The sequence below is a fragment of the Didymella exigua genome (assembly GCF_010094145.1).
Source record: "Didymella exigua CBS 183.55 unplaced genomic scaffold M421scaffold_37, whole genome shotgun sequence".
In the NCBI taxonomy this organism is placed as follows: Eukaryota; Fungi; Ascomycota; class Dothideomycetes; order Pleosporales; family Didymellaceae; genus Didymella; species Didymella exigua.
The window spans coordinates 234,298-252,965 of NW_022984811.1; the positions used below are offsets into that span (position 1 = coordinate 234,298).

Consider the following 18,668-nt stretch of genomic DNA (forward strand, 5'->3'; position numbering starts at 1 on the left):
CAGATGCAATGGCAGGAGTGAGTGCAGACGCAATGGCAAAAGTGAGTGCAGACGCAATGGCAAAAGTGAATGCAGACGCAACGGCAAAAGTGAATGCAGACGCAATGGTAGGAGTGAGTGCAGACGCAATGGCAGGAGTGAGTGCAGGCGCAATGGCAAAAGTGAATGCAGACAAAAGCTGTGAGAGAGCTATAAGAAAGCTACGTCAGGACTCGCGCCGGCCGGGTTCCCCGACATTTGGCCGAGGCTCGAGCTCTTGTCTCTCGTATGTCGTATGTCGTATGTCGTATGTCGTCTCCCGTCTCTCGTCTCCCGTCTCTCGTCTCCCGTCAACCGACACGTCCGCGGCGGACTTTGACGCGGCGGAAGGACCCAAGGACACACGGTGGAAGGACCCAAGGGCACACGACCAAAGGACCCAAGGACACACGACCAAAGGATCCAAGGACACACGACCAAAGGATCCAAGGGCACACGACAAAAGGATCCAAGGGCACACGACAAAAGGATCCAAGGGCGCACGGCGGGCGAAGACGATCAACGCACCATGGCGCAGCCCTGCCCGTACACGTACTACGCCTGCGACTGCTGCGACACCAACCGCGGCGCCGACGGAGAGGAGCGCACCTTTGACCCGCGCAGCCCGCGCGCCGACTACGCCCTCTTCCCGCTCGAGCAGCTGCTGTACTGCGAAGACTGCCGCCAGCTGCGGTGTCGGCGCTGCATCGTCGAGGAGACGCTGAACTGGTACTGCCCGAGCTGTCTGTTCGAGGTCCCGAGCTCCGTCGTGAAGAGCGACGGCAACCGCTGCACCCGCAACTGCTTCAACTGCCCCGTGTGCGCCGCGCCGCTGGGCGTCAACTCGGTCGAGAGCCCCGAGAGGCCGTCGGACAAGGGCGGGCCATACCTGCTGGCCTGTCCGTACTGCCACTGGAGCACCGCCGAGACGGGCATCGCCTTTGAGAAGCACACGGGCATCCACGGCCAGCTGTCGCGCGTTGCCAACGGCGGGACGCCCGTGCCGACACACAAGGAGCGCGACAAGGAGCGCGAGCGGCAGCTGAGGGCGCTGGACGAGCAGCGGGCCGCGCGGTATGGCGTCCGTCCGCCTGGTGCGCCCTCGTCTGCTGCGCCCTCGTCTGCTGCGCCCTCGTCTGGTGCGCCCTCGTCTGGTGAGCCCCCGTCTGGTGAGCCCCCGTCTGGTGAGTCCTCGTCTGCACCAGAGACGGGCAATGGCGCGGCCACGCTCGGCCGAGAGGACCTGTTTGCGAACCTCACTGCCTTCTACCGGACGCAGATGGACGCCCAGACCCCCTCGCACCCGTTCGCCGCGCACGACCTGAGCTTCTCGTCGCCGTCGACGTACTCGCGCATCATGAGCCTGTACTCGGCCACGTCGCGGAGCAAGAAGCGCGAGAAGCCGCCGCCGATGCGGGAGGCGGCCGCGGAGCTCGAGGGGCTCTGCCTGCACGACCCCGCATCAGACGCTGCCGCAATCGAGCGGCTGAAGAAGGAGGGCTGGCCGAGCACCCTGTCGCCGGCGCAGAAGCTCGCCCAGATGGACCCCCACGTCCACTTTGAAGACGACCTGCGTCCTGTCGCCACCTTGCTGTGCACGAAGCGCTCGAAGCGCTGTCGTTCGTGCCGCCACATCTTGTCCAAGCCCGAGTCCAAGATCACTTCGACACGCTACAAGATCAAGCTCCTCGCGCTCAACCACATCCCGCGCATCACCGTCCGCGCCCTCCCGTCGCCGACTGCCCAGCAGCCGCTGCCCGCCGCGCCAGGTGCACCCACGCAGCCGCCACCGTTCAACTACACCAACCTCCGCCAAGGCATCCCCACAAACTTGATCATCCACCTCAGCAACCCCCTCTTTGACCCCGTCCGCGTCACCCTCGCCACGCCCAGCACCACTCCCGGCAAAGTGCTCTCCAAAGTCACAATCCTGTGCCCGCAGTTCGACATTGGCGCCAACACGGATGTCTGGGACGACGCCCTCTCCTCGTCGTCGGCAGCGCCCGTCAACAGAGGCACAGTCGTCGGCTCCGACGGCGCCATTGAGCCCGGCAAGCCCTACGACCGCGGCCGAAACTGGACCAGCGTCGTCATCGAGGTCGTGCCTGGATTCCTCGAGTCTGCGGGCGACCTCGACCAAGACGACGAGGTCATTGAGATTCCCATATTCGTGCGCCTCGAGTTTGACGCCGACGTCATTGCAGACGAGAGAGGGCTGGGCGATTCGCGTGGGACTAGGGGCGACAAGGAGAGGAGGGAGGAGGCCTTTTGGACCGTTGTTGGCGTGGGACACATTGCCGCGGCTTGATTTACAGACTACATGGGCCCTTGTGCGAGTTTGAATGATACCCCGCCGTCTCCGCATGTCTTTGATTGTCGCCCGTTTTCTTTCAGTCTCGTTTGACACCCCCCAATCCAGTCTCCCTCGACACCCCCCAATCCAGTCTCCCTCGACACCTCTCGATTCAGTCTCCCTCGACACCCCTCAATCCAGTCTCCCTCGACACCCCTCAATCCAGTCTCCCTCGACACCCCCCAATCCAGTCTCCCTCGACACCCCTCGATCCTGTCTGGCCGGATCCAGCTCAATCCTGTCTGGCCGGATCCAGCTCAATCCTGTCTGGCCGGATCCAGCTCAATCTTGCCACAAATCTCATCAATCTCCTTCAGAATCTCCGGCGTCAGCTTCTCCAGCACCGCCAACGCCTTGCAGTTCTCCACAACCTGCTCCGGCCGGCTTGCACCCGTAATCACAGCCGACACGTTTGGGTTCTTCAGACACCACGCCAGCGACAGCTGCGACTGCGTGACGCCCAGCCTCTCCGCGATCGGCTTCAGCTTCCTCGCCTTGTCGATGATCCGCGTCCAGTCGCTGTTTCCGTACGAATCCCTCATGCTGTTCACAAACTTGTCGTCGCCCTCGGCAAACCGCGAACCCGCCGGCGGCGCGTCAGGACTGTCGTTGTACTTGCCGCTCAGCAGGCCAAAGTTCAGCGGCGAGAAGGTGGTCAGCCCGATGCCGAAGCGGCTGTACAGGCGCTGGAACTCGCCCTCGACCTTCTTGCGCGTCAGCAGGTTGTACATGGGCTGCTCGACCGTGGGGCCGATAAGATTCAGACGCTGCGCGATCCCGCACGCGTCGGCGATCTCATCCGCGCTCCACTCGCTCGTGCCCCAGTACAGCGCCCACCCCTTCTGCTCAATCACGTGGTTGAACGCGCGCACCGTCTCCTCCATGGGCGTCAGCCTGTCCGGGCGGTGCGCGTACACGACATCGACGTACTCGAGCTCCAGGCGCTGCAGCGACGCGCGCAGGCCCTCGACAATGTGCTTGCGGCTCAGCCCGTGGTTGTTGACGAGCACCTCGCCGTTCGCGCCGCCCCAGTTCAGCTTGGTCGTGACGACAATGTCGTTGCGGTTCCAGCCGTACTTCTTGATCGCCTGGCCCATGACCACCTCCGACTGCCCTGCGGCGTACGACTCGGCCGTGTCGAAGAAGTTGATGCCGCAGTCGTACGCCTGCTTCATGCACGAGAAGGTGAGTTCTGGGTTCGGTCAGCCGGCTTTCTTTTTTCGGCGCGCTGCTGCATAGTGCACAACCTACCGTTCTCGACGTGCCCGCCGAACGTCAGCCAGCCCCCCAGGCCGAGCACGGAGACGTGCAGACCCGAGTTGCCCAGGCGGCGGTACTGCATGCCCGTCTTTCGCGGTTCTTCCCACGCCATGATGATGCTGCGCTGTGCTGCCAATGTACCGCGAGTGAGGAGGCCAATGGAGGCAGACGTTGGGGATAGTAGCAGAGCAATCACCAGCGTCCGTTTAGAAAAATCAATCAATCAATCAACCAACAGACAATGCCCCTCAGGCCCCTCCTCCGTCATACCAAGCCACATACCGAGGCCTTCCTTCCCCATCGGGCCCCGCCGTCAACACCCCGGTCCACCGTCTGCCGCCTCCCGGCACCCTGCTACCAGCACGCAGTAACGCCACGCCGCGCCCGCCCTAGCGGAGAAGTAGCGGAGAAGTAGCGGAGAACAACACAGCACGACCGTCGAAGCAGCACAACCAGTTTCCGAGCCGCACAACCTGAGCCCGACTGCGACAGGACAGGACAGGACAGGACAGGACAGGGGAGCGATGGTGCAATTGCGCCCCAGAATGACGATTCCCCGGTTTTTCCAATTTTGTCTTGTGGAGACCGTGGGGCCGTGGGTGCGTGCGCGAGCTAAGTTGGACGACACACGTGCGCGAGCTAAGTTGGACGACACGCGTGCGCGTTTGGGAGTTGGACGACACGCGTGCGCGAGATAAGTTGGACGACACACGTGCGCGTTTGGGAGTTGTGGATGGCTGGTGGTTGGTGATGCGTTGGAGGGGGTTTGATGGGTGGTGGATACGTATAGGATGATGGTATTGCGGTGGGAAGGTATTACTATTATTATTGAGAGGGAGCTATTGCGTGTTCGACGACGCGTAACGAAACCTACCGCACCAAGCTGGACAGCACGCGAGGCCGCATGCGCCGAGCAAGACACGAAGCGGGCCTCAGACCGCAAACCGAAAGTCCAGCCTCTTGTTGCCCTCGGCCTCGCGCGCAACAACATCGGCCTGGTACGCCGCCTTCTCCTCGCCGTCCATGCGCGCCCATGTCTCCTCCTTCTTGCGGTTCAGCCGCACCAGCATCTGCCGCTGCAGCACCACGACGACGCAGCTCAGCGCGCACACGGAAACCAGCACCTTGTTGCCCGTCTTGTAGTACGGGCCGTCCCACTTGCGGTAGATTTGCGAGCTGATCAGCGACCCAATCTGCACAATCACATTGTACGTCGCGGCCGTGATGGCGCGCTTCTTCACGTCGAATGAGTTCTCGGATATCCACGACGACACCAGCGGGTGGAAGTACGGGTACCCCGAGATCAGCGTGATGAGCGTGAAGCGGCCCCACTCGCGGCCGCCGTCGGGAAGCGTCAGCAGCGCGATCAGCAGCGGCATGATCCAGAACTCGCCGAAGAGAATGTGCAGCGTGCGCTCGTTGAAGTAGTCGGAGCTGTACGCGAGAGCCAGCATGGTGATGATTTGCAGAAACGCCGACGGGATCGTCAGCATGTTCGAGTTGAAGGTCGAGAATCCCAGGCGCTTGAGCGTCAGCGTGAGGTAGCCCTGCACAGGCGACGCGGGAATGTACGCGATCAGCCCGATGAAGTAGAGACCCCACATGGCAGGGTCCTTCCACGCCTCCACGATGTCTCTGAAGCCCATGGGCTCTTTGATGGCGGTCAGGCCCTTGGCCGGATCGTCGCGCAGGATCCGGTTCACCATGATGACCTCCTCGCGCTCCGTGTAGAAGCCGTTGGGCCAGAGGACCTGCTTGGTGTCCGTGGGCGACGCGGGCAGATACAAGTACGAGATGAAGGCGATGAGACCGGTCAACAGGCCCTCGAGCAGGAACAACCAGAACCACCCTGGCTTTCCGCCGATGCCGCGCATCTCGAGGATGCCGGCGGCCAGCAGCGCCGAGATGACGCGGGCCACGTTCAGCGTGGACCAGAAGACGGCCAGACGCACCGCCAGCTCCTTGGACTTGTAGAAGTAAGTTGCGAACAGGATCACGCCGGGGATGAAGCCGCCCTCGCAGAGTCCGATGAAGGCGCGCCCGAGGTAAAAAGACGTGCGGTCGTGCATCCACGCTTGCGCCCAGGACACAGTCGACCAGCCCATCATCATCGTGGGAAGAACCCACCTGAAACCAAAGCGCTTGGTGAGGAACTGGACGGGGAACTCAGCCGCGAGGAAGCACACGAGCTGAATGGTGGTTCCGTTGTTGTAGTCATCCGTCGTGAGATTGAGGTCCTTGAGGAGGTTGTCCGCAAGCGCGTTGGAAAGGTTGCCGCGGTCAAGCTGCATACAACCATGAGTAAGTACATTCACGTGAAGCCTCGAGTGCGACGTACCTGCAGCCCAAACATCATCAGACACAGCCACGGGAGCAGCTTCAGATCCGTCTTCCAGACGACGCGGCGCTCCTCCTCCACCGTCCATGACGCAGTGGGGTCGAAGCGGTGTTTGCCCTCGTAGGAATCGTGTGGTGGGACAATACCGGCGAGCTCCTGCCTGCCCACCGCAGTCGGGGCCTTGAGCGAGCCATTGTCCTCGCTGAAGCGCGTGTGAACGGCTTCGATATCGTTGCCCATCTTGACCCTGGAAATAAGACTCCTGGAGTGGTGATTATTAAAGGTGCCCTGCCGTCAGAACAAAGAACTACGCACGCTACATATAGTCGATCTAGAGTTCGAGGCGCACATGTCGCAATTCAACAGTGTGAATGCGCGATCGCCCGCTTGTTCGACTACAGTAGCACCGCCGTGTAGCCGAGGCGTGTTCTCCGCCTTGCCTCGCCTGTCCAGCGGTGATTGTATCCCGTCTGCGGGGCTTTGCCGCGGGCTCATTTCTTGGGCCCGGAGCGGACAGCCTAATGCACGTCTGCTGTGCACCCTTGTCGGCACTTGTTCGAGCGTCGTCTCGTTTTGGCCCGGGTGCCGATGGCGTGCTCTGCGAGCATGCCGAGTGTCGACGCTGCGCGGTTTTGCAGGGACATAAGATGTTCCAGCAGCCAGGTGCTCGTCTGTTGCTCCTTGGGTTTGCTTACTCTCGTCTAACTGCATTTGGTGGGCCTTCGTGCACATTACTCGATTGGGTCTTCACGTGCATTTACACAACCCCGTGGCAAATCATTCCTGCATTGCGAAAGACGCCACTATCGTCCGTCTGGCTCCCACCATGTCTTCGGTCAAGAGAGCTCGTCATGATGGTGCTGAGTCGAGTATCGTTGGCGGTCATGAAACAGCGAGGTCGAGGTTGCTGAAACCGCTGGTCTACTCTGGCTCGTTGGACGGCTTCAAGCATCAGGACTCGACTCCGAGCATCGGCAGAGAATATGAAGGCCTGCAAGTGAGGGATCTGTTGAAATGGGGCGACGAGATGATTCGGGATCTGGCCATAACTAGTATGTTAACCAACCTTACCACCACACTTCCAGTCTGACAGTCCTCGTAGTCTCACAAAGAGGTGTCGTCTTTCTCCGCGACCAGGATGTGACGCCACACGAGATGAAGGATCTGATGCTCCGCATCACCGAACTTTCAGGCTGCCCTGAATCATCTGGTCTGCACGTCCACCCTCTGACCGAAGAAGGCTCAGAGCTCGGCGACCAGATCTCCGTCATCAGCAGCGAAAAGCAGAAGAAGGGTGGCGGCCTCACACACCAGCTGTCCGACGTCAGCCGCTTCGCATCCGCAGGCTGGCACACGGATATCTCCTTTGAGCCCGTGCCGTCCGACTACGCCATGCTGAAGATCCACACGCTGCCAGCAACAGGCGGCGACACGCTCTGGGCGTCGGGCTACGAGATCTACGACCGCCTGTCGCCGACCATCAGGACCCTGCTTGAAGGCCTAACGGCCACGCACGACGCGAAATTCTTCCTTGACGAGGCCGCGCGCCTGGGAAACCCGATCCGCAAAACGATTCGCGGCAACCCCCTCAACTTCGGCGAAGGCCTGACCGCCATCCACCCCGTGATCCGCACAAACCGTACGTCTCCCCTCCCCTCCCGTGCAGTATCTCCCCCGCTAACCTCCAACAGCCGTCACCGGCTGGAAATCCGTCTACGTCAACAAAGGCTTCACCAAGCGCATCAACGGCGTCACAAAAGACGAGTCCGACATGCTGCTCGGCTACCTGTTCAACCTGCTGACGCAGAACCACGACGCGCAGGTGCGCTTCAAGTGGCGGCGCAACGACCTCGCCATCTGGGACAACAGGAGCATGTGGCACTGCGCGACGTACGACTACAGCGACGCCAGAGCGGGGGATCGCGTGTGCAGTCTCGGCGAGGCGCCGTATCTGGACTTGAACAGCAGGAGTCGCAGGGCGGATTTGGAGGAGAGGGCGAATGTTGAGGCGGGGCTGGTTATGGCGTAGGGGTGGCGTGGATACGTGTTTGAAATCGTCGGCAGGCAGGTCGGTGAGGATTTGCGGCGGACAGAAATATCTAATGGTGGTGGAAGCAACGGGTGTCATTGGCGTCTGCTAGAGGGGGAAAAAGTGTGTGGCATCACACAGGTGTGTTCCGCCGTGTCGAGCTTGATTCTCGCGGTGAGATAGGACTGAAACGCGGTTTTTTTTGTGAATGACTGTGCTGATCAGGTGTGATCGGCGATATCGCTGTTGTCTTTTCTCTTCTTGCGCGTCACCATCTTGTCCAACGTCCCCTGACTCGCCTCTCTCTTGTGTCCTGCTTTGGTCGTCTTCGATGGCGTCTTCGACGACGTCTTCGTATCAGTCGGCTCCATCTTATGCCCCTTCTTACTCGTCTGCCCCGTATTACTGATTGCCGTCTCATTCCCAGTGATCTTCTTGTTATCCGCCTTCCCCCTCCGACTCGTCTTCGGGCTCGGAGGCTCCGGCACATGGCTCTCTTCATGCGCGTCTGCATCTTCGTGCTCCACCATGGCGCCAGGCGGTCCTTTGGTGCCTTCAGTAGGCCCTTCGGCGTCGTCGTCGAAGAGCTTGCGCCATGTGCCGTCGAGCACTTTGGCATCGTTGCCATGCAGGCCGATGCGATACGCGTTCTTCAAGCCCTGGATGCAGACCTCTCTCTGCGTGGAGAAATCGAACATGGGTTTGGGATACGCTCTCTTCCCATCGACTTCAGTTTCGCTGCCGTCGCCTTTGATGATGCACCCCCATTTCTTCTGGTCCGTAATCGGCGCCTTCCACGGCTCGTAGATGTATTTCTGCGGAAACTTGTCCAGCTCCGGGACAAACTTGCGCACGAAATTGCCTTCCTTATCCCACTTCTGCGGGAACGCGATGGGAGAGTAGCAGCGGTAGTATTGCGCGTAGAAGGCCGTGCACGAGAGCCACTGCCAGTTTCCAATGTTGCATGCGGCCTCGTGGTCAATCAGCCACTCCTCGAATACCTCCGCGCCCCGCTCCCAATCCACGTAGCAGCCGCCCCGCGTCAAGAAGCACGCCACGGCGTGCCGGCCAAGATGGTGGATCCAGCCCTCGTGCTTCAGCTGGCGCATCAGCGCATCGATCCAGGGAAATCCCGTACGCCCTTCGCGCCAGCGCTGGAAGTAGACGTCAGCCTGCTTGTTGTCGATGAGGTACTCGCCTGTTATGAGACCCGAGGAGGTGTCGATTTTCGACGGGAGGTGCCAGGGGATAAAGCGGCACTGCGGGTTCCCGTAGGTCTGACCGAAAGCGTAGCCCAGACTGGCCTGCGCGCCGAAGTACATGTCGCGGAAGAGCAGCTGCCCGGTCAGACTGGTTGGCGGCTGCGAGGCGTGGCCTTTGTACTTGTCGACGACGTCCTGGCAGCGCCAGTAGAATTCCCGACAACTCAAGGAACCAAAGTGCAGGTGAGGGGACAACAGGGTGGTGGCTTGGGGTTCGAAAGCTGTGGGAGCTGTCTTGGGCTTCTCGAAAGTTGCCGTGTAGTCCTCGTTCGCGATAATGTCGTCAAGCATCTTCAGCGCTATCGTCTCGCCGCCTCGATGCTGTGTCGTTGCTGGCTTGAGACCAAGTTCCTCCATGGTAGGCACCGCAAAATCGCCATTCGGCCCAGCAAGCTGCGTATAACTCTCCTCCACGCCATCTCTCTGCTTCGCATTGATATCCGGCTTGCTGTCTGGCACTTCCTGTTCAAAGTCCAAACCCGTATCTCCCGGATCCGGCAGACTTTTCGGTGCCGCGATGGGCCTGGGAATCTTTCCAATCTTCTTCCCCGCAGCCTGCACCTGATTGATGCTCATGGTCGGCTTCCCATTGTTCTGCTCCACCAACTCATCCAGATCGTAGAGCGTGCGCCCGTACCTGACCAGGACCTCAACGCCCGCCTCCTTCGCCAGCGCCATGACCTTCTGATCCCGCTCACGCCCATACGCATCCGTGTCCTTCTCGAACACCAAATGCGTGATCTTCCACTGCTTGAACAGCTTCGGGAACAGCGTCTGCGGCGCCTCTCGGATCAGGAGCAGTTTCGACTTTAGGTTCAGCTTGGTGATGGATTTACTTAGGTCGGACTGGCAGTCTAGAAGATACTGCCAGCGGTTCGGGCCTACGCGGGCTCGATACACGTAATGCGGGTCCCAGGTCCAGATCGGGTACAGACATTCTGGCTTCAGGTCCAGCGCGGCTTTCAGCGCGGGGGAGTCATGCAGGCGCAGGTCGGTGCGAAACCAGTAGATGACTCGTGGTTTGGGCATGGTGGATGCCGCGAGTGGGTATCAAGTGTGCTGTTGTGCTTCGATAGTCGTGATGTGAGGCCGCGCAATGTTGTGGTGGGGACGGCGATCAACTGCTATTGAGCTGTGGCATGTACATGCGACCTGGAAGGAATTACCGTCTCTGCGAACTCGTTCGCGCAGCGCTCGCAATAAAGTACTGTTCCTGACCCGGGTGGCTGGTCGACATGCTGTCATAGATCGTCGCTAATCTGGCGCTACGTAGATCTGAGCCAACCGAATCCGGCGCGCTAGATACATGATCAGTGGTGCCTTATCCATACATGTGCATTGTAAAAGCAGAACAAAGTAATGTTGGACAATATGGAATACAGGCTGCTAAGAGTAGGAAGCAAAAAGCCAAGAGAACCAGCAAGGCGCCAAGAGAACCAATACCCCAATCTCAACACTTCTCCATCTCCTACTCGTCGTCCTCCCAATCAAACGCCCTAGCTGCCTGCCCACCGCACGCCCTCTCGAGCGTCAGGAACGCAAAATGCCCACCAACAACAGGCCGTGCGAAGAACCACGGGCCCGGGAACCCGCCGTCGCCCTCGGTGTTGTACAAGTCAGTGAACGGGCGATCCGTGACCGTCTCGTTGAGCCACGTAGCCACGCGGTCGAGGATCTCGGAGCGGACTTTTTTCGACGCAACAGCCGCGGCTTCAAACTCCCAGTCGGACTTGGTGTACAAGTGGCGACTGTCGAGGGGCAAGCCATATTTCTGCATGACGGAAGCGTACCACTTTGATTGTGCCTTGTAGATGTGGCTCGGGATGAAGTCCGTGGTGATCGGTGTGCGGCCGCTGGAGCTCTCTGCGGGCGCGAGCGGTTCCTGTGCAGGGGCGTTGCCAGCAGCGAAGTCAGTTGCCTCGCGCACTTTGCCGTCAGAGGACTCCGTAGAGCTTGCGTTCGTGGTGCTAGGATGAAAGCATAGCACTGCATCTGCGTATAGCGAATACAGCGTCGTCCAGCTTCCGTACCAGTCGTACGCGAGCTTGGCGTGCCCGCCGTCGCGCGAGATGCCGTACTCCTGCCACTTCTCGATGTAGGTCTCGGAGATGTTGCGGTAGTGCTTTGCGTCGCCATTGCGGTCCATGAGCGACGCGATCTCGCTGAAGGCCTTGATGCCGATGATGCCCTTGAGCGCAAGATTGGTCTGCAGCGGCAGCCATCCGGCGAAGTCGTCTGTGCAGACTATTGCGGTTAGTGGTGAGAGGGAAGAGGGGGAAGGGGCTTACGCTGGTTGTGCGGCTCAAGAGCGTCTTCGACAAGGTAGCCTGTCCATTGCTTCCACAGATCGTAGCTCCCTTCGAGCCATTTCTTCGCTTGCTTGTTGCCCTTGGTGTGGCCGCCCCAGGTGTCGTCGATGTAGGAGACGCCGCCGTGTTCGCCAATACTTGTAAGGGCGAAGGCCTTTTCGTTCGAATCAACGGTGTCGGTGTCATCGCCGACCGTTGACCAGATCGATTGGGCGTCGGCATCGGAGCTGTAGCTCATGGAGTTGATCAAAGCAAGGCCCATGATGAGCATGTCGCCGCACTCCTCGACAGGCATGTACTCGTCACGACCATCGGCGTGTCCAGTAAGATTGGGAAAGTGCGCCCCGAGATCGTGCATCGAGTACTTGTTGGGATACTGGCCGCTCAGCTGATGTTCGAGGAGGGGTTCCAGGAGGTATGCGAGCCATCTTGGGTTGGTGTAGAGGAAGAACGGGAAGGCGGGGAAGATCACGTCAACCGTCTGGCTGTTGCCGTTGGAGGAAATCTCCTTCAGGAAAAGCAAGGGGCTCTCAGGGGTTCCCGAGAAACTTGTTGCGCCCATGGCTTGTCGAGCAGAGAGCGCAACGATGTCGACGTAGTTTGAAGAGCCAGACTGATAGGCGTCGATACGTAGCTGCTCAGAGTAGTTACTCGCCAGGCTGTTGGCATTGGCAAAGTCTCCATAGTGAAACTTGATGACTTTGTCATCTTCAGGGAACCATGACTTCCACAGTGGCTTCATGAAAGTCAGTCCTCGCGCTGAAGCGTACTGCGTGACGGGATCCTGGATGTGGGTGATGGTGAACAGGACACTTTCGCCAGTCGACTTCGACGAAGTAGAAGGCGAATTTTTCAGCTTGAAGCTCTTGGAAAAGGCAAATACCGGCTCCTCGTCCATGATAGCGCGGAACCTGTTGTCGACCTGGTCCTGCAAGGTACCCGTCCTCGCGAACCGTTGTCTAAGCAGCGCCGAGGTACCAGACTCGTGCCTCACATCGCTCGGCCCAGTAAAGTGCAGCTGACCCCACTCAGCCTGGTCGTGTTCCTCGGTGAAGATCTGCTCGACCTGACGCTTGACACTCCACGTCTTGAGCTCTCCGGATGAGCCGGCAGCCTCTTGCTGGGTCAGGCCCCATTCTATGAGACTGTCCCGCTTGCCGCTGACCCATTGTCCGTTTACATCCACATAGATGTCGATGTCAAAGCTTCCTTGGACATGGATGCTCAGATACGCGGCGGGTATCGATTGTCTCAGCGTCGAGGTCGGCGTGATGGGCGAGAGGAAGCTCAGCGTGATCTCGAGATCGCTCGCGCTGCTGGCAAACTTCGGCGGCGCAGGAATAGTGTACGTCAAGTTGGTCGTACTCGCATCGTATTTCGCTCCCTTGTACGTTGGGAATGCGACGGTGTAATGCCCACTGCTTTGTTCGAGCGAGTCGTGCGGGCGGCCGAGCAGCGGATACACATTGCTCGTCTCCGGGACAGACGCAAGCACTCCAAAGCCGAGCTCATCGCCTGTCCAGAACATAGGCCATTTGCTCCATGGCTCCTCGCGCGCGTTCTGCAGCCATGTGCTGAGGTACGGGTTCCTGACGATCAACGGGAGGATGGGAGGCTTTAGAGATGAAGCTTGCGTGACGCCTGCCAGAAGCGCTGCAGCGATGAGATTGGAGGCCCGCATATCAATCACCAGCCTTGAACAGCTGATTGAAAAACAACGACCAAAGATACCAGAACGATGAAGCTTTGTTGGAGGACAGAGCTGTCGAGACTCCGGGGTAGCTCATGCGGGGACTTGTGGGGCCATTCTCGGAACCGCGTCATTTGCTCGACCACGCGTTTCAGCCCCAGTACCTCGGGCTAACATCAACCTTGAACTGCAGCAATTTTACAATTCTCTGCCCCTTGCAAAACGGCACGGCCAGCTGTATGCACACAAGATCATACCGAACGTTGTACATTGCTTCGTCCCATCATCTAAAGCGCGACTTGCTTCATCCGGGTATATCTAACATCCAACTTTTGAAGTATGCCACACCAAACGCCATCGCTATGCAAGTGAAACATCCCTAGCCAACCTTTATTGTCATGCCTCGGCGACGCTATCGCCTCCCGCGCTCGCCGTCAGCATGTCGACCATGCCTTGCACGCTCCACGCTATCTGACTGGCTTCGACTGTGACTCGTACCCGGCTCATCAGTGCGTCGACCAGAGAATCAATTTCCTCACTGCGGCCCAGCTGGTCGGCGTACAGGTCCAAAACCACGAGGGCAACGTCGGTGGTCAGGCGGGTGATGCGGTAGTCGGAGATATTTTTGATGAGCCAGCGCAGGATCGGCTGCAGTGTTATCTCGTCGCGGTTTGCGAGCGCGGAACGAAGGGCGGAGCGGTGGCGAAGGGCGGTCAGGAGGGAGAGGGACTGCGTACGCGCATTGTTGTCCTGTGGCTGTCAGTTTGATGTCGCTGGTATGCAGTGGCAGATCTTACCTTGGACTCGAGCACCATATCCAGCGCCTTTGCATACTGAGCCTGTCGCAGCGCGTGCGCCCAGGGCGCTCCGGTCGTGACTTTCCCACGTGCGTTGCCCTCGATGACAATGTCTGCGCTCTCACCCGTGAAGTCCTTGCCACGGACGCGCTTCTCCCAGCCCTTTCCGCGCTTGCGCTTCTTCGCGCGGTCATATTCGTCAATCTTGCCTTCCATCAGAGCCTTCATCTCCTTCTCGCGCTCACGAGCAAGCGCCTTCTGTTCGCCGCTCAGATGGGTGCGGATCGACAGAATACCAGAGGAGAGACCGACAGCGATGTGCTTGTCTTCCTTCTGGCTGGGGACGACGGCGAGGGACAGGATCGGGGAGGGATACTTCAGGCCGCCGACAACGTTCCAGCCCGAGGTCTCGAAGACCTTGACGTGGCCGTCAAGAGAGCCGGAGAGCAGGCGCGAGCCGTTGTTTGCAAGAGAGAGGGCTGTGACGGTCTTCTGGTGATTGCGCAGCATGTGGATTGGCTTCGCGGCGACGATGTCCAGCACAGAGATGGCGTTGTCGCTTGTTGCAAGGACAGCAGTACCAGAGGGCATAGGGAGAACCGTCTCGATGGGGTGCTGGTGCTTGAAGACCATGACCGCCTTGCCACCGGCACGGGCATCCCAGAGGCGGACGGTCTGGTCGTAGGACCCAGAGACGAGCAGACCCGACTGCGCAGGCATGAAGGTACCGGTGCGCACATAGTCCTGGTGTCCCTCGAAGGTGGTGACGCTTGTGTCGCTGGGAAGATCCCACAGGCGCACTGTGCGGTCGTCGGAGCAGCTCATGAGGCTCGTGAGCTCGGATGGGTTCCATTCTGTCGTCCAGACGGGCTGCTTGTGCTCCTTCCATGTCTTCAAGATGGCCCGGCTCTTCACGTCGAACGCCTGGATCGAGCCGCTGTCACCGCCCGCAACTAATATGCGGCCATCTCGACGGAGGTTTCCCGAGCGCGCAATGTCATCGACGCCAAAGCGCGAGATGGTCTTGACGACCTTGCGGGTCTTGGACGAGAAGATCTGCACACGTGACCCGGTAGTGACGGCGAACAGGTCCTGCGGCGCAGTGAGCGAGTTCGAGGGCGGCGGCGGGATCGAAATGTGCGTGACCGGCGACGAGTGCTGCGACGGGTCGAGGCGCAACTCCGAGGTGAATGAATTCCAGTACTGTTGCTCGGAAGTGATCGTGGACGGGCCCTTGGGCAGCTTCACGTCCTGGAGCAGCTGTACTTCGGCGGCCATGGCGGGAAACGGTGGGCGGGCGGTATGCGAGCGGAGGGGCTGCAGCGTTTGCTTCACGCAGACCTCGACTGCCAAACTTCGTCAAAAAAAGAAGTGGAGCCACCGCGCTAGGCCGAGGCTGGTTGTGGCTAGTTGGTTGGCCGGCTCTGAGGCATCCGCCGTAGCCAAGCCTGTACGCTTCCTGTCCGGACGGCATGTCAGCTCCTGTCGTGTGCGGGCGCCATAACCTGGATGCATCCTTCCGCACTGTTGTTCCAATATTAGGTTTCGTGCTCAGGTGCCTGCCTGATCGCCTGGCGCGACGTCTTTGATCAAGAAGGCGCGATCAACACCATCATCAAAACGGCAGCCTTAAGTGCCTCAACATACCCATTCCGCATGATCTTTTGTTTGTCTCTAGTTCACTCGGTCTCTGACCATCATATTCGCATGTCTAAGAGACGTGCGTCGTCGTCGTTATGGCTGCCATGAGCGACAATCTAGACGAGTTCTTCGACTTTGCGCAGCTGGAGCAGGACAATGGTCTGTACAGCGCACACACAGACGGCCAGTATGCAGAAGCCCACGACGAAGGCGTCACCTGCATGGATTGGCAGCCTGTGGTGTCGGGCTACTCTCTGCTACCCCAAGAGCAGTCCAGGGAACACTGCATCCAACAATGGTCTCTAGATGGAATGCTGAATCAGTCCCTGGCCCACAACAATTCTAGTGTAATGGCTTCTGAGTGGCCCATAAGTCAGACACCTACCACAGACGAGCACCAAAGACTGCATGGACTTGAACCTGCACCCTCATCATCATTGCAGGCCCCCAATTCTTCTGTGCCCACAGGTGGATTTCCCTACCATGATGCGACGCCTCTCGTGGGTAACATCTATCCAGCAGCTACCACACCCTACGGACAATCAGCCAACAACATCTCTGATACGCCAGACGTACAAGGCAAGAGCCGCACCAAAGTCACGCACCCGATCTCGCTCCGGGCACCGCTCCCGACTCGACAGCCTTCGTCTGCAAGCTGGAAGCCAGCATCAGCCAAACGCAAAGGACCCCGATGTAGAATCCCACTCGAGTCCAGACAGATCCTCGACGATGAATTTGCCACTAATCCATATCCCTGCTCCTGGGAGTACGACATCATCGCTCATCAAGCCAACCTTGACGTGAAAAAGGTTCGCAATTGGTTCAACAACACTCGAGCGAGGAAGAAAGGTGAAGGTAAGCTAAAGCAGCTTCCTCAGGCGTACCCTATTTGCTCACTTGTACAGACCCCGACGCTGCCGTCTCGCAAGATTCTGACGCCGCCACGCAATGCCTCAACCCAACACTCTCGAGAACCAGTCTGGAGGCTCTTGATCAGCAAGAAGAGAAAGCCGTTGAGACGCCTCGGCCGCCTTTGGCACTCTACCTTGCACAGTCTTACCAAGAGGAGGGTGTCGAGCTTACCGACATACAGGCCGCTATGGATAGTGATTCTTTCAGCGCCAGCCTCAATTCGGATAGAGGTGTGTGGTCGGTCTCGAGGAGGGGTTCGGCGGCAGATACCGTCATTTCCTCAGAAGGAACCGCCCCTACCACCTATACTGTCTCCTCAAACGGTAGTCGAAGTAATGTGTCTTCATTCGGTCGTGAGAGGCGGCGTGGTCGAAGACGAATGGCCTGGAAAGAATCCCCACACACACGCTCGATCAATGGCGTCAACAGCGCTGGCCAGCCTGAGCAAGACTTGCCCTTCTTCTGCACCTTCTGTCCGCGTGCTTTCAAGACGAAATACGAATGGATTCGCCACGAGGACTCCGTTCACGCCCTACGCACGACCTGGATCTGCTGCGACACCAAAAATTCACCACTGCAATCTTGTCCCTTCTGTGGTCAGATGCATCCTGACGATACTCACATGGCTACACACAAGTATCAGCAATGCTGGACCAAGCCTGAGGCGCAAAGGACGTTCTACCGTCGCGACCACTTCGTACAACATCTACATCACGTCCACTTCGCGAACGCCAAGCACCCGTCGGTGCGTGTGGGCTGTCAAGCGCGCCTGATGGCACCAGAAGGGCATCACTTTGGCTGCAAAGATCTTTCGCTTGCGTGGCGAAAATTCGGAGCCCCCATGAAGAAGGACGACCCTATGCTCCACTGCGGCTTCTGTGGTAAGATCTCAAAAGACTGGTCAGAGCGCTGCGAACATGTCGCCGAGCATTTGACTGCCCGAGAGCTCACCAGATCTGTGTGGTGGCCAGAGAGAAGAGAGAATCATCTCGAGAACCTCTATTCAACCACACCATTTGAGTCATTTCGTTGCCGGTACTGCCTGAAAGTATTCACCGACATTCAGGCTATGAACAAGCACTCTCACTGCCGCGTTTGGAGCTGTCGATTCCTGCGGAGTTTCGATGATGTGGCAGCTGAGAACGCCGGACCTCCGCTTTGTCAGGACTTCCCTTCCGCCAAAGCTCACCACTGTCATCTATGCGGAGCTGGCTATCGCGCTGTGCACGTCGAGCATGCTCAGAATTACCACAGATACAGATCTTGCAATCAGGAGTTCTACGAATCAGAGGAGGCTTTCCTTCAGCATCTGCACAACTTCCATGGTGCATCGCAGCCTGCGTTACTACGTGGCCGTCCCGTTATAGAGCACACGTTCATGCGCAACAAGGGAGCCTCGTTTGAGCCTGTAGAGTTCAACGAAATTACACAGCCGTGTCACTTTGAGCTTCAAGCAACACCACTGACGCCCTTCACTGTCAAGCCAAGTTTCAATGCGTCTGTCAGCGACAGGAAGGACCAAAGGCAGCACAAAAAGCATTCTTCTGTACGAAAACAGCCTATCAGTGCTGATAGCTTTCAAGCCACTGAAACCTTGAAACCACGAAGACAGCGGTCAGATACAGTCGCACCGAAGGCAGATTCTCACGAGCCCCGATTTCTTCGACTCAGCACCTATGTGCCGTTTGTATCGTCACGCATCTTTTACTCGCGCAACTCCAGGTCTTCGGACATTCCTAGGGATAGTCAAGCCGTCGTTGAAGAGATTTCAAAGCCACATCTCACATCCTTGGTCATGAGTGCTGGCCTCATCAGCATGGCTGTAGCACGTTGGACTATCAAGCTGGATAAACGCACCAAAGACAGCATGATAGAGTTGGTTCTTCATGAAGACGTCGAGTGAAACAAAATCCATCGCTCGCACTGCTCCATCAGACTTGAACGACACTGGAGTTTGTTGTGGGCCTTTTATTACAGCAGGCCTCTTGGACCTGGAACTCAAACAGGCTCGGCTGCGCTCAGCATCGGAGCAATTCTTCCAGGTGCTTCGGTCCACGGA

The 18,668-nt window shown here is 58.7% G+C and overlaps 8 protein-coding genes across 8 annotated transcripts; 3 read left to right on the plus strand and 5 right to left on the minus strand.

The window, feature by feature from the left end:
- Positions 1 to 314: 314 nt before the first annotated feature.
- Positions 315 to 2,471, plus strand: M421DRAFT_424742 (dynactin p62). The gene has a single exon (XM_033593855.1). It carries the CDS (start codon positions 548 to 550, stop codon positions 2,324 to 2,326), a length of 1,779 nt encoding a protein of 592 aa, XP_033444857.1. The 5' UTR covers positions 315 to 547; the 3' UTR covers positions 2,327 to 2,471.
- On the minus strand, positions 2,253 to 3,576 carry M421DRAFT_424743 (voltage-gated potassium channel subunit beta-1 channel subunit beta-1). The gene has a single exon (XM_033593856.1). The coding sequence runs from the start codon at positions 3,544 to 3,546 to the stop codon at positions 2,629 to 2,631; it is 918 nt and encodes a 305-aa protein (XP_033444858.1). The 5' UTR covers positions 3,547 to 3,576; the 3' UTR covers positions 2,253 to 2,628.
- A 987-nt stretch (positions 3,577 to 4,563) lies between these two features.
- Positions 4,564 to 6,209, minus strand: M421DRAFT_72093 (MFS general substrate transporter; the record flags this gene model as incomplete). Its single annotated transcript, XM_033596844.1, has 2 exons — positions 4,564 to 5,916; positions 6,030 to 6,209. The coding sequence occupies 2 exons, from the start codon at positions 6,207 to 6,209 to the stop codon at positions 4,564 to 4,566; spliced, it is 1,533 nt and encodes a 510-aa protein (XP_033444859.1).
- Positions 6,210 to 6,795: 586 nt separating this feature from the next.
- Positions 6,796 to 8,045, plus strand: M421DRAFT_8703 (putative TfdA family taurine dioxygenase; the record flags this gene model as incomplete). The annotated part of the gene is made up of 4 exons (XM_033597600.1): positions 6,796 to 7,021; positions 7,072 to 7,608; positions 7,661 to 7,986; positions 8,034 to 8,045. 4 exons carry the CDS (start codon positions 6,796 to 6,798, stop codon positions 8,043 to 8,045), a joined length of 1,101 nt encoding a protein of 366 aa, XP_033444860.1.
- A 174-nt stretch (positions 8,046 to 8,219) lies between these two features.
- Positions 8,220 to 10,289, minus strand: M421DRAFT_103733 (cryptochrome-2; the record flags this gene model as incomplete). Its single annotated transcript, XM_033586934.1, has 2 exons — positions 8,220 to 8,324; positions 8,487 to 10,289. The coding sequence occupies 2 exons, from the start codon at positions 10,287 to 10,289 to the stop codon at positions 8,220 to 8,222; spliced, it is 1,908 nt and encodes a 635-aa protein (XP_033444861.1).
- A 183-nt stretch (positions 10,290 to 10,472) lies between these two features.
- On the minus strand, positions 10,473 to 13,318 carry M421DRAFT_424744 (glutaminase A). Its single transcript, XM_033593857.1, has 2 exons — positions 11,549 to 13,318; positions 10,473 to 11,504 (listed from the first exon to the last, which is right to left on the minus strand). Exons 1-2 carry the CDS (start codon positions 13,248 to 13,250, stop codon positions 10,729 to 10,731), a joined length of 2,478 nt encoding a protein of 825 aa, XP_033444862.1. The 5' UTR covers positions 13,251 to 13,318; the 3' UTR covers positions 10,473 to 10,728.
- Positions 13,319 to 13,377: 59 nt separating this feature from the next.
- On the minus strand, positions 13,378 to 15,469 carry M421DRAFT_424745 (WD repeat-containing protein 57). The gene is made up of 2 exons (XM_033593858.1): positions 14,057 to 15,469; positions 13,378 to 14,009 (listed from the first exon to the last, which is right to left on the minus strand). The coding sequence occupies exons 1-2, from the start codon at positions 15,332 to 15,334 to the stop codon at positions 13,656 to 13,658; spliced, it is 1,632 nt and encodes a 543-aa protein (XP_033444863.1). The 5' UTR covers positions 15,335 to 15,469; the 3' UTR covers positions 13,378 to 13,655.
- Positions 15,470 to 16,047: 578 nt separating this feature from the next.
- On the plus strand, positions 16,048 to 18,512 carry M421DRAFT_72038 (uncharacterized protein; the record flags this gene model as incomplete). The annotated part of the gene is made up of 2 exons (XM_033596841.1): positions 16,048 to 16,546; positions 16,603 to 18,512. The coding sequence occupies 2 exons, from the start codon at positions 16,048 to 16,050 to the stop codon at positions 18,510 to 18,512; spliced, it is 2,409 nt and encodes an 802-aa protein (XP_033444864.1).
- Positions 18,513 to 18,668: the final 156 nt, after the last annotated feature.

What these genes read in the sequence shown, in the direction of transcription:
- M421DRAFT_424742 (XM_033593855.1), top strand. Translation starts at nt 548, where the DNA reads ATGGCGCAGCCCTGCCCGTACACGTACTACGCCTGCGACTGCTGCGAC.
- M421DRAFT_424743 (XM_033593856.1), bottom strand. Translation starts at nt 3,546, where the DNA reads ATGAAGCAGGCGTACGACTGCGGCATCAACTTCTTCGACACGGCCGAG.
- M421DRAFT_424744 (XM_033593857.1), bottom strand. Translation starts at nt 13,250, where the DNA reads ATGCGGGCCTCCAATCTCATCGCTGCAGCGCTTCTGGCAGGCGTCACG. An exon ending in TCTTGAGCCGCACAACCAGC is followed by an intron (nt 11,505 to 11,548) that starts GTAAGCCCCTTC and finishes TAACCGCAATAG; the next exon opens with TCTGCACAGACGACTTCGCC.
- M421DRAFT_424745 (XM_033593858.1), bottom strand. Translation starts at nt 15,334, where the DNA reads ATGGCCGCCGAAGTACAGCTGCTCCAGGACGTGAAGCTGCCCAAGGGC. An exon ending in ATATGGTGCTCGAGTCCAAG is followed by an intron (nt 14,010 to 14,056) that starts GTAAGATCTGCC and finishes TGACAGCCACAG; the next exon opens with GACAACAATGCGCGTACGCA.